Genomic DNA, 14,736 nt, shown 5'->3' with positions numbered 1-14,736 from the left:
ACTTTCATACATGGGGATACCATGGATAATTTTATAAGGTTTAATGTAAGATTTTTGCCCATTTTTGGGGAAATTCAGTTTAAAAATTGTAATAAATCACTTTAACCACTAGATGGCTATAGTGTGTGTGTGTGTGTGTGTGTGCGCGCGCGCACATTTTCAATCTGTCTTAGTTACCAATTCAATTTTGTGGTGGTTCTGCATTTTACAAATATCAAGAAATATTGCCGAAGTTTGTCTTTCGAATACACTTGAGAAATCCGCGATCATGGGACTGAGCGTGAAACAGCTTCACCGACTTCTTATGGTGCAGACCGCTGTCAGTCAAAAGGAGATCGACAGATCCTCCAATCATCACGCGGAAGCCCAGTCTTCATTCACCTCCAGAGACGCTGAGCGTCCGTGGGCGGGACATAATCGCAGCATTTATCCAATGACCGTCTAGCTTCGGAGCACTGAAAAAAACTGTTCAAAGCAGCCCCATTGAAGTCGCTCGGCTTCTTCAGGGAAATGCACTGTGACGCTACGGGAATGTATGAGAAGAAAATCGAGTCAGCCGACATGTAGCTGATTAACACAATACATAATACACAATAGTACATATTTGACCGTTGGTTTTTTTTTTTTACATTACGTGGGGTTGATGTCTTGTCGAGATTTTATAAACTGCTAGTTTGGTCTCCCTAGGCAAGCACAGCATACACAGCATAATAGAGTATAAATATGGGCAGGGGTTCACTTCATTTCCTTCAAGTTCAACTTCAGAATATGACGGGGTTTCGTTTTCAGCGGTGTCTGCACCACTAACGCCTGTTTTGTCCGTCTGCATCTTTCTTGTGATTTTAGCGCCAGTTTGCCCTCCTGCCCATTATTTACTGACATAGCTTCCAGGGAGCGATTTTTTTTTTACTCAGTAATTAATGTGTTTTAAAATGTAGCGAAGTACAATACTTCAAACTAAATATACTTAAGTAAAAGTAAAATTACAGATTAAAAAAAATACTTAAAAAAGTAGAAGTACACAAAAAAGCTACTCAATTACAGTAACGCGAGTAAATGTAATTCGTTACTTTCCACCTCTGCGTATAATGAGTGTATTTTCTGACAATTTCAATCAATAGATATAAGGTAAATCATGATACATAGTGGAAGCAGTTATACTGCTGTTTAAAAGTTTGGGGTCAGTGGGATTTGATGTTTATTTATTTATTTATTTATTAGTATGTTTTTGAAAGAAGTATCTAATGCTCTCTGTGGATTAATGTTTTCTATTTTAATATATTAAAAAAAAAAAAATTTATTCCTGTGATTTATACCTGATTTTTAGCAGCCATTACTCCAGTCTTCAGTCCCACATGATCCCTCTCACTGTAAAAATAAAAAAGTTGCGTCAACTTAAAAAAAGAAGGCAACTTATCGCAAGCGCTTTTTTGAGTAAACTTAACAAATGGGGACTAAGGTCCACCCAACTTAAAATAACTTAATATCACAAGTTGTCACAACTTGTCACAATAAATAGTAATGTTAACCTAAAAAATATTAGAACAAAATATTTTTTGTTCACAAGGCCTATTATCGACATTTAGCTGACACTTTTATCCAAAGCAACTTACAATTGCTATATACACATCAGAGGTCACACGCCTCTGGAGCAACTAGGAGTTAAGTGTCTTGCTCAGGGACACATTGGTGTGTCACAGTGGATTTGAACCAGGGTCTTTCACACCAAAGGCATGTGTCTTATCCACTGCACCAACACCAACACCACCATCTATGCATACACAACTTTTTTTATTATTGAAAAATTGTGTCCAAAGCACAAGGACATACCAAGTCTTGTATATTAACTTCTTTAATGAATGCATTTTACACTGAACTCAACACATGGTATATAATGCATGTTAAATAAATCCAGTGTTAATTATACCTTCATACGTTAGCAGTCTTGTATCGGGCGCCGTTTGTAAAGCTGCTCATGCTGAAAATAACAGCAACATTTTGTCACATTTAGCTTCAAACAATGTAAAAAAAACGGTATGAATTTTTTGACGGTCACTTTTTAGCACATTTACAACAATATTTGTCAACTTAGAGATATTTTAAATAGTTAAATATAAATATTAAATGTTAAACCTAAATGTTAAATGTTAAATCTAAATCTAAATATAAAATCTAAATGTTAAACATAAATATAAATGTTAAATCTAAATGTTAAATCTAAATGTTAAATATAAATATAAATGTTAAATATAAATCTTAAATCTAAATCTTAAATCTAAATGTTAAATATAAATGTTGAATCTAAATGTTTCGGTTGAAACTAAATATTTAGCTAATATGCTAATTAAAAATGCCGGAAGTGCCAAAATAAAAGCTCGATGAGGTCAGTGTGTGTTTATAGCATTGTGTTAAATAAGGAACGAATACAAATCATCTCATCCGAGGAAATTGACTCTTGGACATGGATTATCTTGATAATGACTACCGTATTTTCCGGACTATAAATCGCACTTTTTTCATAGTTTGGCTGGTTCTGTGACTTATCAAAATTAATTTGACATGAACCAAGAGAAAACATGACCGTCTACCGCCACGAGAGGGCGCTCTATGCTGCTCAATGCTCCTGTATTTTTTATATTTTTAACTCCACTAATGTTATTTTTTTATATATAGAATTAGAAAACCACAAATCGTTATCTCTATAATACTTTTTTCAATTATTTTATGTGATTTTTTTTTCTTGTATAGGATATCATATGATGAACACGTTACATTTGTATTTACTTTTTTATGGCGTTATGATTGTTATTGTTAAATACGACCGTCTTACCCTGATCTTTTATGTTATAAGTTTGGCAATAATAATAAAAAGAGGTACAGGAGCACCACCACTTCACAGCATCACTAACTCCACAGTCCAGTACAGTTTCTCTCAGCGACTCGTCGAACAGCTGCTCGAAGATCTCACCTTTGGAGAAGACTGATGATTTTATACTCTAAAAATGTAAGTATTACTACTCAAAAATTAAGATTGCCCCATAATGAACTGCATCCTTTGCCCACACCAACACTTACATGCAATAATAATGATAAATGCCAATCAATAATTATATACATTTTTTTCCTTAAAATTACATTTTAGTAAAAGAAGCAAAATGTATTTTCTATCGTGACATAGCTATACATGAATATACACTAATGCAGTTGATGTGAATGCATCAGTTTTCAGTCAAGCAATTAATACACGAATAGATAAAATATTTATATTTTATTTACTGACAACAAGAAACATGTTTAAATGATTAAAAGAATGTATAAATGTTAGCATCACAATAAATGCATACATGTACAGTCAACAACACATGAAACAAAGCTTCATTCAAACTTACTGTTCTAACAATCATGTATTTACAGATGGTGAACCCCACATCTTACTATCATCTCAACACAGCTGTTCTGATTCTGCTGCTGCGCTGTGCTTCACAGTCTCACTCTTCTCAACGGGGATGTCGTTGAGCAACAGGATGAGGAAGACCATGATGTCGGCTCTCTGAACCACACAACCTTGAAGCGAGAGCAGAAGAACACGTGCAGGACAATCTGACTGCTGTGTCTGCTCCAAACAATCGTGTGCCTGCTCTCAATGAGCACCACTACCTTTAAAACATTTACACATAGTTTACAAGTACATGCATTAATTTATTATTTTTGTAGTGGGCTAAACCACTGAACTGGTTCAAAACCAGCAGTATGTCTGTGAGCATGGCTCTTTTCTCCAGGTGGATCAGAGGATTGTAGGCCCCTGTAATAAGAGCACTGTCTTCAGATAAAAGCTCCATCACATTTTTTGATGATGCTTTTTGAAGCTTCTGAAAGTCAGCCTTCATTGTATAAACAGAAACCAGCAGAACAAACTTTACCAAAATCAAATCCTCTGTGTCTTTTGGTCTTTCTCTATATGCTCTCGCTGCTCTGGGGCCACCGATGAGGAAGAGACCACAGCAGCATCTGGTCCTGATGAGACAGTAAGAGCTGGAGTGATGGATAATCTCATCCATATCTCTGGACCATTTCCGGATGCTGCAGTGGACTTCTCCATCCTCAGTGCACACACCAGTCTGCAGACATTTTCATAACCTACACAAATACACACACACACACACACACACACACACACACACACACACACACACACACACACACACACACTACAAAAAGTCATTACTTTATTCTTTTGTTTCAGGTATTTCCTTTTTCCCCCTTTCCTTGCAGCAAATGCACAGAAATCAACAATAAGAAAAGTGCTGTTATAACTCTTTGAAATTAAACTAATTAAAATGTTTCATTTATTTTTGTAGTGTACTTACACAAATCCTTTGATGGCAGCATTTCTTCATCAGTCACTCTACAGCAGATAAACATAATCTGTTCCTGTAACATCCAGACAAGAGTCAGTCTCCTCTGTGATTTATCTGTAATATACTGCATCTGCATGTTGAGTTAGTAAATGATGTAACTCGCTTTTTATCCAACACAAATGTTCCTAAAATTATCAATATTGCAAATGGACAAATAAAATAGATAACCTGGGTTTAGTTACTGTATGTAGATGTGTTTGATTACATGACTTACACTCATCTAAAGCAGTGTTGACAACAATGAGTGAACTCAGATGCCTGTTTCATGTCTGTTAAATGTGCTCACCTGCAATACTTATCAAAGTGTATCTTGTCAGATGATAGACATTTATTAATAGTCTTCAAGATGTAACGTTATATATGGTTTATTTAAATCCACTTTTGAGTCGTGTACTTAATGGAGCTCCCCTGTTAGTTATTCATTATAAAACGTGTTTTTACAGCACAATCACAAATATGCTATATTATGTAAGTAACAAACAGGGTTTAGATTAAGCCAGGATCAGACCATGGCTCAATTAGTCTTGCCTGTGAAACCGGAGGATAGCGTCTTTACACCTTTTGCTTATATGTTGCTGACTTTAGACCTTAGATTTAATAGATTATTAACTCCAAAATCAATACCACTGTATGAAAATAACTTGTTCTCTTAAATTTAAATAATTATTTCGTGAAAAAATATAATCTCACCATTGTAACTCACAACAAGCTGTCATATTCGTCTTCTTCCCAGTTTAACGGCGGTTGGCATCCAGCTTATTGGCCAATACCGCCCTCTTCTGTTCCTGAGTGTGGATCAGATGATAAGTTTTCCTACTAAAACGTACACATCACTCACATTGTTCCCTAACATTAAAATCTACATACACTAGCGTACTCTTCAAATAAAGTTTCTCCAAACGTGTTTATTATTTTAGGTAGTCATTATCAAGATAATCCATGTCCAAGAGTCAATTTCCTCGGATGAGATGCTTTTTATTCGTTCCTTATTTAACACGATGCTATAAACACACACTGACCTCATCGAGCTTTTATTTTGGCACTTCCGGCATTTTGAATTTGCATATTAGCTAAATATTTAGTTTCAACCGAAACATTTAGATTCAACATTTAGATTTAGATTTATATTTAACATTTAGATTTAACATTTAGATTTATATTCATATTTAACATTTAGATTTAACATTTAGATTTAGATTTAACATTTAGATTTTATATTTACATTTAGATTTAGATTTAACATTTAGATTTAACATTTAGCATTTAGATTTAACATTTAGGTGTAACATTTAATATTTATATTTAACTATTTAAAATGTCTCTAAGTTGACAAATATTGTTATAAATGTGCTAAAAAGTGACCGTCAAAAATTCATACCAGTTTTTTAAACATTGTTTGAAGCTAAATGTGACAAAATGTTGCTGTTATTTTCAGCATGAGCAGCTTTTACAGCTTTACGGCGCCCGATAGTCTTGTGGCATGAAGTACCTTTCAACATGTATTTAACATTTTTGTTTGTTTTTAAAGGAACTATTATTTGAAAATTACTTTATTGCGTATTTTAACATCAACATAATCCACTGGGCAAAGTTACGTCCAGTGGACGTCTTTTTATGTATTTGTAGACGTTGAAAAGACGTCCACTGAGGAGACAGAATGTTTTTATGACGTCTTTTTTAAAAATGTTTTTAATGTCTTCTGTACGCCCGATATAGATGTTCACAGATCCTCCTTACAAGGTTTTGTGACTTTATTTCTGTCAGACATCTAGAGAAGCTCTTATTGAGAATTAACAGAGGTTTAAATGTTGATACTTGATTCATTTGAAGTCACCATTGCGGTGGACAGTGTTTGGTTTAGTTGGGATCTTGGTCCAGTTACTTATAGTGTTAGCTTGTCTCTTGCTGCTGTAATGGTGCATTTTAAAACGCTGTTTTTGTGGCGGCGAAAGACGACATTTAAGAGAGCTCAGGTGATATCAGCTCTTTGTTGGTGATGGCTTGTCTCTTGCTGCTGTAACTGTGTGTTGTAAATTGTGGCAAAGAGAGTTGAAGTCAAGTGTATACATCAAACAAAACTTACTTTCTGATCTCAAATACTTATTATGTCTGTGGTTCCCGAACCTGTCCTGGAGTACCCCCAACACTGCACGTTTTCTTTGTCTCCCTAATTAAAAACATCTGATTCAACTCATTGATTCACCCATGTGATAATGAGTTGAATCAGATGTGTTTAATTAGGGAGACAAAGAAAACGTGTAGTGTTGGGGGTACTCCAGGACAGGTTTGGGAACCACTGTATTAGCTATGTGATGACTTTCTCATCACCAACAAAGAGCTGATAACACCTGAGCTCGTTTAATTTTACCTTTCTTCACCACAAAAACAGTGTTTCAGTAATACACCATTACAGCAGCAAGAGACAAGCTAACACTATAAGTAACTGGACCAAGATCCCAACTAAACCAAACACTTGCCACCACAATGGTGAAATGAATCAAGTATCAACATTTAAACCTCTGTTAATTCTCAATAAGAGCTTCTCTAGATGTCTGACAGAAATAAAGTCACAAAACCTTGTAAGGAGGATCTGTGAACGTCTATATCGGGCGTACAGAAGACATAAAAAACATTTAAAAAAAAGATGTCATAAAAACATTCTGTCTCCTCAGTGGACATCTTTTCAACGTCTGCAAAGACATAAAAAGACGTCCACTGGACGTAACTTTGCCCAGTTCCTTTAAAAAAAGAAAAGAAAAATTGTTAAATACATGTGACTTCATGCCACAAGACTGCTAACGTATGAAGGTATAATTAACACTGGATTTATTTAACATGCATTATATACCATGTGTTGAGTTCAGTGTAAAATGCATTCATTAAAGAAGTTAATATACAAGACTTGGTATGTCCTTGTGCTTTGGACACAATCTTTCAATAATAAAAAAAGTTGTGTATGCATAGATGGTGGTGTTGGTGTTGTTGCAGTGGATAAGACACATGCCTTTGGTGTGAAAGACCCTGGTTCAAATCCACTGTGACACACCAATGTGTCCCTGAGCAAGACACTTAACTCCTAGTTGCTCCAGAGGCGTGTGACCTCTGATGTGTATATAGCAATTGTAAGTTGCTTTGGATAAAAGTGTCAGTAAATGAAGATAATAGGCCTTATGTTTAGTAAACAAAAAAAAAATTGTTCTGATATTTTTTAGGTTAACACGACTTTTTATGTTGTGACAACTTGTGATATTAAGTTATTATTTTAAGTTGGGTGGACTTTAGTCCCCGTTTGATAAGTTTACTCAAAAAAGCGCTTGCGATAAGATTTTCTGCTTAAGAAACATTTCAACATTGAAAACAGCAGCTCAATAGTTTTGTGGAAACTGATGCTTTTTCAGTATTCTTATGAGTAGAATGAGTAGATGAGTAGAAACTTCAAAGGAGCAGCATTTATATGAAATCGAAATCTTTTGCAACATTATACATGCTTTTCAGTTTTGATAGACAAATGAATGCATCATTGCTGAATAAAACTATACATTTTTAAACCCAAATTTTTGAAGAGTAATGCATATAAATGTATATCAACATGGTATGTCTAAATTGATGTATTTACTCTATTAACCTGGTTTCAGCTTCATTAACATCCTTCAGAGTTCAGTTCTCAGATGTTGATGGGATTTGTGACAGAGTTTGGAAATGCTGGGCTCTAGTTTCTTCATTTTTATTCCTCTCTCAGTTGATTGTCCTGTGGTGGGATATTTTGATCCACTCATGTCCCTGCTGAAATCCCATTCTTAAACCACTCCTATTAGAGAGACAGCAGGCACCTTCACTCATCTCACCAAAATAGCTCAATGGGCAGCTCTACGCTAGTGTGCTGTCATGAAGCCCACTCCCCATCCAGTGGCAGGTCCTGCTCTGGATAGGGAAGAGGACACTGACACAAACACAACTTTTGGATCTCAAAAGAATACTAAACAGCCACTTGTGTTCACATACTATAAACCTTGCTGAGCATAAATAAACTAAGAAACTATTTTTCACGCAGATTGTGAGGAGTTACTTAATTTCAGTGCCTTCTTTATGTGGGAAGGAGGAGAGACTGTTTAACGCGAAGTAAACAACTGAGAAAGATTGTCATCATGAAGTTACATGTGGCATTATTTTTTGCTGGGCTCTTCGGTGCCTTGGCAACTCTTTTCATTCTCTTGTCTTTTGGCACGGACTATTGGCTCTTGGCATCTGAGACCTGCAATTCACATTCAAATGGTCCGGTTACTTTGCAGGTGGGTGGAAGTGTTCTTTCAATTTTTGAGGGCAAAGAAAAAATGCTTGAAGTGGATGACTATTTTATTGATATGAATATTAGTTCTGGAGCATTATCAGAAGAGTAGATTTAGGGATTGCCTGTCTAAAAATATGAAATGAGTCTCTTTAGAATTGTATGTTTTGGATTTTAGTGTATCTGTTTTGTATTGAAACTAAACTGAACTAGATTTCAGCTCTCTGATCCTTACTGAAGCAAGATCCTCAAGCAGTCATGGGCATATTTGGTTTATAAGCAGTGACAGTTGCATGACATCCTCATATGCACTATTTACAGTCTCAGAGTTGCTTGAGTGTAGACTATCGCATGCTGTGGTTTGACACCACACTTAATACTAAACAACGGAACTGGAATCTCAGTGCAGTGTCTATTCAAATAGAAGTCACAAATGACTTAGGTTTGCCTCATAAAGCACTGGGAGGGATATTTCAGTTGTAACTGAAATGCGTCCAACTCAATCTCATGAGAGAACGCAGCTATTTCACAAGGCTGAAATTCTGAAAAAAGTATGCATCAAAGGTCCACCCCTAAACATAACTGTCAGTGGTTGTATTATGGATACAAATTCATCAAAATGGTTCTGACGATTTGCCACGAGAGTGTGTTGGATGCATCCGTGTGCTTCGAGTCTGAAAGACAGATGCCAACAGCACCAACAGGAAATCTCCAGGAAAGCTTAATGTTGAACTGTTTTCATCTATCATAGTATTTCTTTATATTTTCATTGGTGGTGCTTAAATGTAAATATATATTTTTTTTTTCAGAAAGTAATTGCTATGCTTACCTGCTATTGGTCTAGTGCACACTCCTCTTGAAGTACCTCTTGAAGGTTTCTAGGTGGCCAGGCTGGTCATTAGATGGTCTAAGATCATCCAAGCTATATTTGAAACATTGTCACTGGTCAACGGGTTAACGGTTACCAGTTTAAGTTGAATTTTCGAGCAGGGTTCAGTGGAATGCCATAAAGCACATAATCCATAATGTTCTTGACTTTGTTTTTTTGTAAACTGCATCACATAAAAAGCATATGTCCATCCATAGACTGCAAGTGTCAGTCCTCTAGTTGTTTTTTTAAATTTGTAATTTCAGTGGCTTAACAACATGTGTCCATTGCTCTCTGACCTCTTCTCTCTGCTCCTTCACAGCGAGGTGATATTGTGGTTAACCAGGGTCAGGACCAATTTAGTGAAGACCAGAACATTACCTTTCATCATGAGGGCTTCTTTTGGCGCTGTAGCTTTAATGAAATCATGAATGATGATGATCTGTGGAAGTTCTGGTTTGGTAAGAGGCTGTTATATTTCCCTCGGTGCAACATCATTAACTCATTTTAATTAACTGAACCTTATTATAAACTTTTCCCATTAATTCATTTTACAAAGTGGGATGTGCTCAGTCGTGCTCACTGAACGTGGCATTTAGCCCTCTTGTGAAGCTCTGGGTGAGACTTTGCCACAAATATCACAGGGGTCTGACCTGTTGCCCTGCAGAAGCCCACCAAAGGTTCAAAGGGAGGGAATAGGTGTTCAGATTACCTCAGTCAGCAAACAACTCGGATATGCTACAGTTCTGTATCTTAATTTAAACAATGATTTATATGAAAGAATGAATAATGAACTAGCACACTAAAAAATTACAATTCTTCTTGATCTTCCCTTAGTAAATCAGCCACATGCGAGGGAATGCAAACCTGCATATCTTCTTCCCTTTCCATTCCCTGACCAGAGCTACAACACTACCAGTTATCAGACTGCCATAAGTAAGTTTATTGATCGTTGAAGTTGATTTATTTATCATTTTAGTTTATTTAACACATGAATATTGTTTATGCCCCTAATGCCAAATTCCAATATCAGTATCTTTCAACTCCTCCACACTTCTATTTTTTTCAATTTGTTTTTAAATTCAGTTTATTAATATTTTGTTATATTTAATTTATCCCACTTCTCACCATTAAAATACTCATTGTAGCTGATATGGTTTTATAATAAAATCATACCAACTAACAAAAAAATTGTATATATTTTTAAATAATTGTTTTTTAATTATTGTTTTAATAATTATCTTGCTTTAAATAATTAGCCTGCTTAAATAACTGTGTATCAGCTGTCAATATGAAATTAAAATGAACCATATTTACTTTTTTATTGTCTTATTGTTCTTATTCTAAGTATTAAAAAAAAAAAATTGTAGTAACTTACTCTGTCTCTGAAATGACTTTTTGGTTGACATCACAAACCCCTTATATTTTTTAACGCTCTCCACCTAAACTCAAGATGCAAATCAAGTCAAACCTTTTTTTCCTCCACAAATATCATGCTTCACAGTGAAGCTACAGAAATAAAATGGGTTTCAAGTAGCATACAGCATTGTTTTTAAAGGTCTACCTTAGTGTCACTGCATAGTGTATAATGTTTTGGCTACTGTAATGTGAACTATTTTCCCTCTGGTTTGTGTTAATGAACAATCATTATCATTATTTAGTCTACAGAGGTTTCTGGAGCGTCTCTATGTTGCTGGGTGTGGCTGCTGTGGTGGCCAGTGGTTTCATTATTATTTGCGCAGCTCCATTTGCCAATCACTGCCTTTATAAAGTAGGAGGTGGACTCTACCTCAGTTCTGGTAAGTAAAAGATTGCACGAAGAGGTAAAGTGTATCCCATGTGCAGCACTCAACAATTTCACATACATCTAATTTATACTTTACCCTTTATCTCTCTCTTTCGTGTTGCTATTCATTTGTCCAACTCTCAATGCTGTCTCTTTTCTCCAGGTTTCTTCCTTCTCGTTGTCACTGTTATGTATGTTTTTTGGTTAGATGTTTTGGATGTAATAAGCTCGTATAAGGAATATCAGAAGACGAATAAGTGCTCTGATTTCGAGCTCAGTATGAGTTATGGCCTCTCTTTCATGTTTGCTCCGGTGGGCGTGTTCTTCTGTCTTCTATCTGGTCTTCTCTTCCTGGTGATTGGCCGAACAGTCCAACATCATTATAACTGAACCTCGTGAACTCTTTCAAAACAATTGCACAAAATGCATTAAAGTGATAGTTGACCCCAAAATTTAAATTGTCATAATTTACCCCCCGTCATGTCGTCCCAAACCTGAATGTATTTCTTTCTTCTGTTGAACACAAAAGAAGATATTTTGAAGAATATTTGTAACCAAACAGTTCATGGTAGCCATTGACTTCCATAGTTTTTTTTTTCTTCTTCTCCTTACTATCGATGTCAATGGCTGCTGTTAACTGTTTGGATACCAAAATTATTCAAAGTATGTTTTAATTTTTGGGTAAACTATTCATTTAATTATCTTCAATTCTAATCTGAAGATGCGCTGACTTAATGACAAGGTGGGGTACAGCTATTATTAATTTTGAATTTTGCAAATATGGCTTCAGTATTTGGCCATCATGTGTGCTGTGAGCAGTACTGTAGCCATTGATGAAGGATGGTTTGGGATCATCTCATTTGTAGTACTGTACAAAGCATTCAATTATGTTTAATATGTCTATATCATATGTAATATGTTAATATCTCTACATTTTTATATTACTTGGGAAAAACAACACAACATGTTGGTAAACTCTTTTTGACTGCTTAAACTTTCTCAAGTGTTCATTCAAACATCAAGTGTAATTTTTTGAGTTTGTTCCACATTGCGGTTTGATTATTCATTTATTGGTGATTTTTTGAGTGTTTTCCCTCTCAGGCTTCACACACCACAGCACATATATATTTGCTTTGTAAATAATGTTATATATTGCCATCAAGTACAGCTGATATGTATTGTATTATTTCAAATGATTCATTTAACCCTTAATTAAAAAAATAAATAAAAATTAAGCTCTGTTGAAAAGTTGAAAGGGTTGTCGATCGGATTTTTGAGATGTGGGTGTTGAACTCAAAAAAAATAATGATGCTTGCTGTCAATTGTGAAAGTGAAGATCGGCTTTTGGTTAAAAATGACAAGGTTGTTAAAAAAAAAATGGATGAATTGTTCACAATAAGATAAACTACATGCATTTTAGAAATGGACACAAATTTTTTTTAGTAAAGACACAAAATGATCAGTCTGTGCAAGAAACTTTTTTATTATATATATATATATATATATTGTGACTGATTGTTTTGTGTCTTTACACATCAGTGTATCGTCACGAGCCGCAGGGTTTAATTTGGATTTGTTTATGTTTTTTAATTTTTTATTTATTTTATTGTATGTTTTACCGGTGATTCCCATTCACATCATAAGACTGACATACTGCAACGGTTTGTGTTAAAAATCTCTGTTTGTGTTCTACTGAAGAAACAAAGTCAACTACATCTTAGATGCCCTGGGGGTCAGCAGATAAACATCAAATTTTCATTTTTGGGTGAACTATCCCTTTAACCTTAAGCTGTCAATACTGAGTAAATAAATAAATACTTATTTATTCCCAGCAAACAGAGAATGTTTTCCTAACATTTCAATTTGGGGAACCACATTTTTGGAGAACCAAATAGGAATGTTGTAGGAATGTTCTATGATGTGTGAAGGGAACCAACAATAAACATTTCTTCTGTTTTCTTTTTCTTTTTCTTTTGTTTTCTTTTTTTTTTTTTTTTTTTTTTTACAACCATTTCCAGAACCAAAAACTGCATTCCATTGATAAAGAAACAAAGGAAGCCAAAAGAGAATGCAGTTTTAAGACTGAATATGAGGCAATATTACGTTATCCCATCAGATACAGACAGAAGACGAGACACTGACAGATGCGTTCTTATAACAGCAGAATGGCTAAGAGCAATGACTCATCTATATGGCAGGTGACAGCTGTGTATGCACTCTCACTATAGGACTGTTTGAGGCAATGGTACAAACATTAAACTTAAGAATGCATATCAATAGATGTAATGCTGCATGCTCTCTTTCCAAACTGTTTGTCAGAGAACTCATTGAGGTTGTGTGTATCTATTTCTGCATGTTTGAATATGTAAGCTATTACTGTCAGTCTTTAGTGTGTCTTTGTCTCTATTTGGTTTCTCTCGGGCCAGCTGTAGGCCTCCTGCAATGCCATGCAGTGTGTTATTTAAAGGTCTTGGATAATATTGCACATGAGAACAGAGCTGAGCGTGCTCATGCTAACCTTAGGTCTGAACTGAGGTAATGTGTACAGATGGAAACGATTTAGTGTTACTCGGATAAACCATTTTGACCATTTTTTCCTGAAAAAGGCTGCAGTTATACTGTGCCAAACTAGGTTTCACTTTATGACCTGCGAGTCATTTGATTTGTGGGGGACCATCTACATTTCAGCCACTAGAGGTCACTGTTACATGAGAAATCAATGCATACTTAAAACACTAGACAATGAAATGGAGTACATGATGTTAGAACTTAATGTATGTTTGACACGCGAGACAGATAAATAAATATAACATTATGAACTTACAGTTTTACATTTTTATTGCTCTGGTAATATCTTGTTCATACTTTACTAAAAGGACCTATAAGTTGGTTTATACATTTACTAACAATGAATAGTTACATTATGTATTAAGTTTTGTTAACATTTCTTTAAAAATACAATATATATATATATATATATATAATTTTTATTATTATTATTATTATTATTACTGTTAGTTCATGTTAAGTAAAGTAGTTTCCTAATGTTAAAGTGTTACCAAAATCTTTTTCAAGGCTGATGCTAAAATTCATGGGGCTTATACATTTATTAAATTAGGCTTCTACACATTAAAGCTTTCATGGCACAGTGTTTGTTATTACAACATCACAACATTTCTTTTTAACTTGTGACAGTCTTTTCCGTTAGTAATTTTTATGTGTTTGCGGTAATTCAAATTTCTTATCTTGATTTTATCATATATTATCTAATCCAAAGAGTCGGCTATATTATAATACAACATTTGAAGACATATCTTTTTACATTTTTGCTCTTGGTAACAAGTCATTGCTGATAATCATTTGTTGAATTTATTTACTT

At 34.8% G+C, this 14,736-nt stretch overlaps 1 protein-coding gene across 1 annotated transcript; it reads left to right on the top strand.

The window, feature by feature from the left end:
• The first annotated feature begins 8,451 nt into the window (after positions 1-8,451).
• LOC132152400 (transmembrane protein 182-like) lies at positions 8,452-11,828 on the top strand. Its single transcript, XM_059561171.1, has 5 exons — positions 8,452-8,707; positions 9,894-10,032; positions 10,409-10,507; positions 11,233-11,370; positions 11,521-11,828. The coding sequence occupies exons 1-5, from the start codon at positions 8,564-8,566 to the stop codon at positions 11,745-11,747; spliced, it is 747 nt and encodes a 248-aa protein (XP_059417154.1). The 5' UTR covers positions 8,452-8,563; the 3' UTR covers positions 11,748-11,828.
• The last annotated feature ends 2,908 nt before the right edge of the window (positions 11,829-14,736 follow it).

The sequence above is a fragment of the Carassius carassius genome, chromosome 11 (assembly GCF_963082965.1).
Source record: "Carassius carassius chromosome 11, fCarCar2.1, whole genome shotgun sequence".
Lineage (NCBI taxonomy): Eukaryota > Metazoa > Chordata > Actinopteri > Cypriniformes > Cyprinidae > Carassius > Carassius carassius.
This window is presented reverse-complemented; position numbering and strand designations above follow the sequence as displayed.

Excerpts from the sequence above, each read along its gene's own strand:
- LOC132152400 (XM_059561171.1), top strand. The coding sequence starts at position 8,564 with ATGAAGTTACATGTGGCATTATTTTTTGCTGGGCTCTTCGGTGCCTTG. Across the intron at positions 8,708-9,893 it reads ATGGTCCGGTTACTTTGCAG|CGAGGTGATATTGTGGTTAA; the intron begins GTGGGTGGAAGT and ends GCTCCTTCACAG. Across the intron at positions 11,371-11,520 it reads TGGACTCTACCTCAGTTCTG|GTTTCTTCCTTCTCGTTGTC; the intron begins GTAAGTAAAAGA and ends TCTTTTCTCCAG.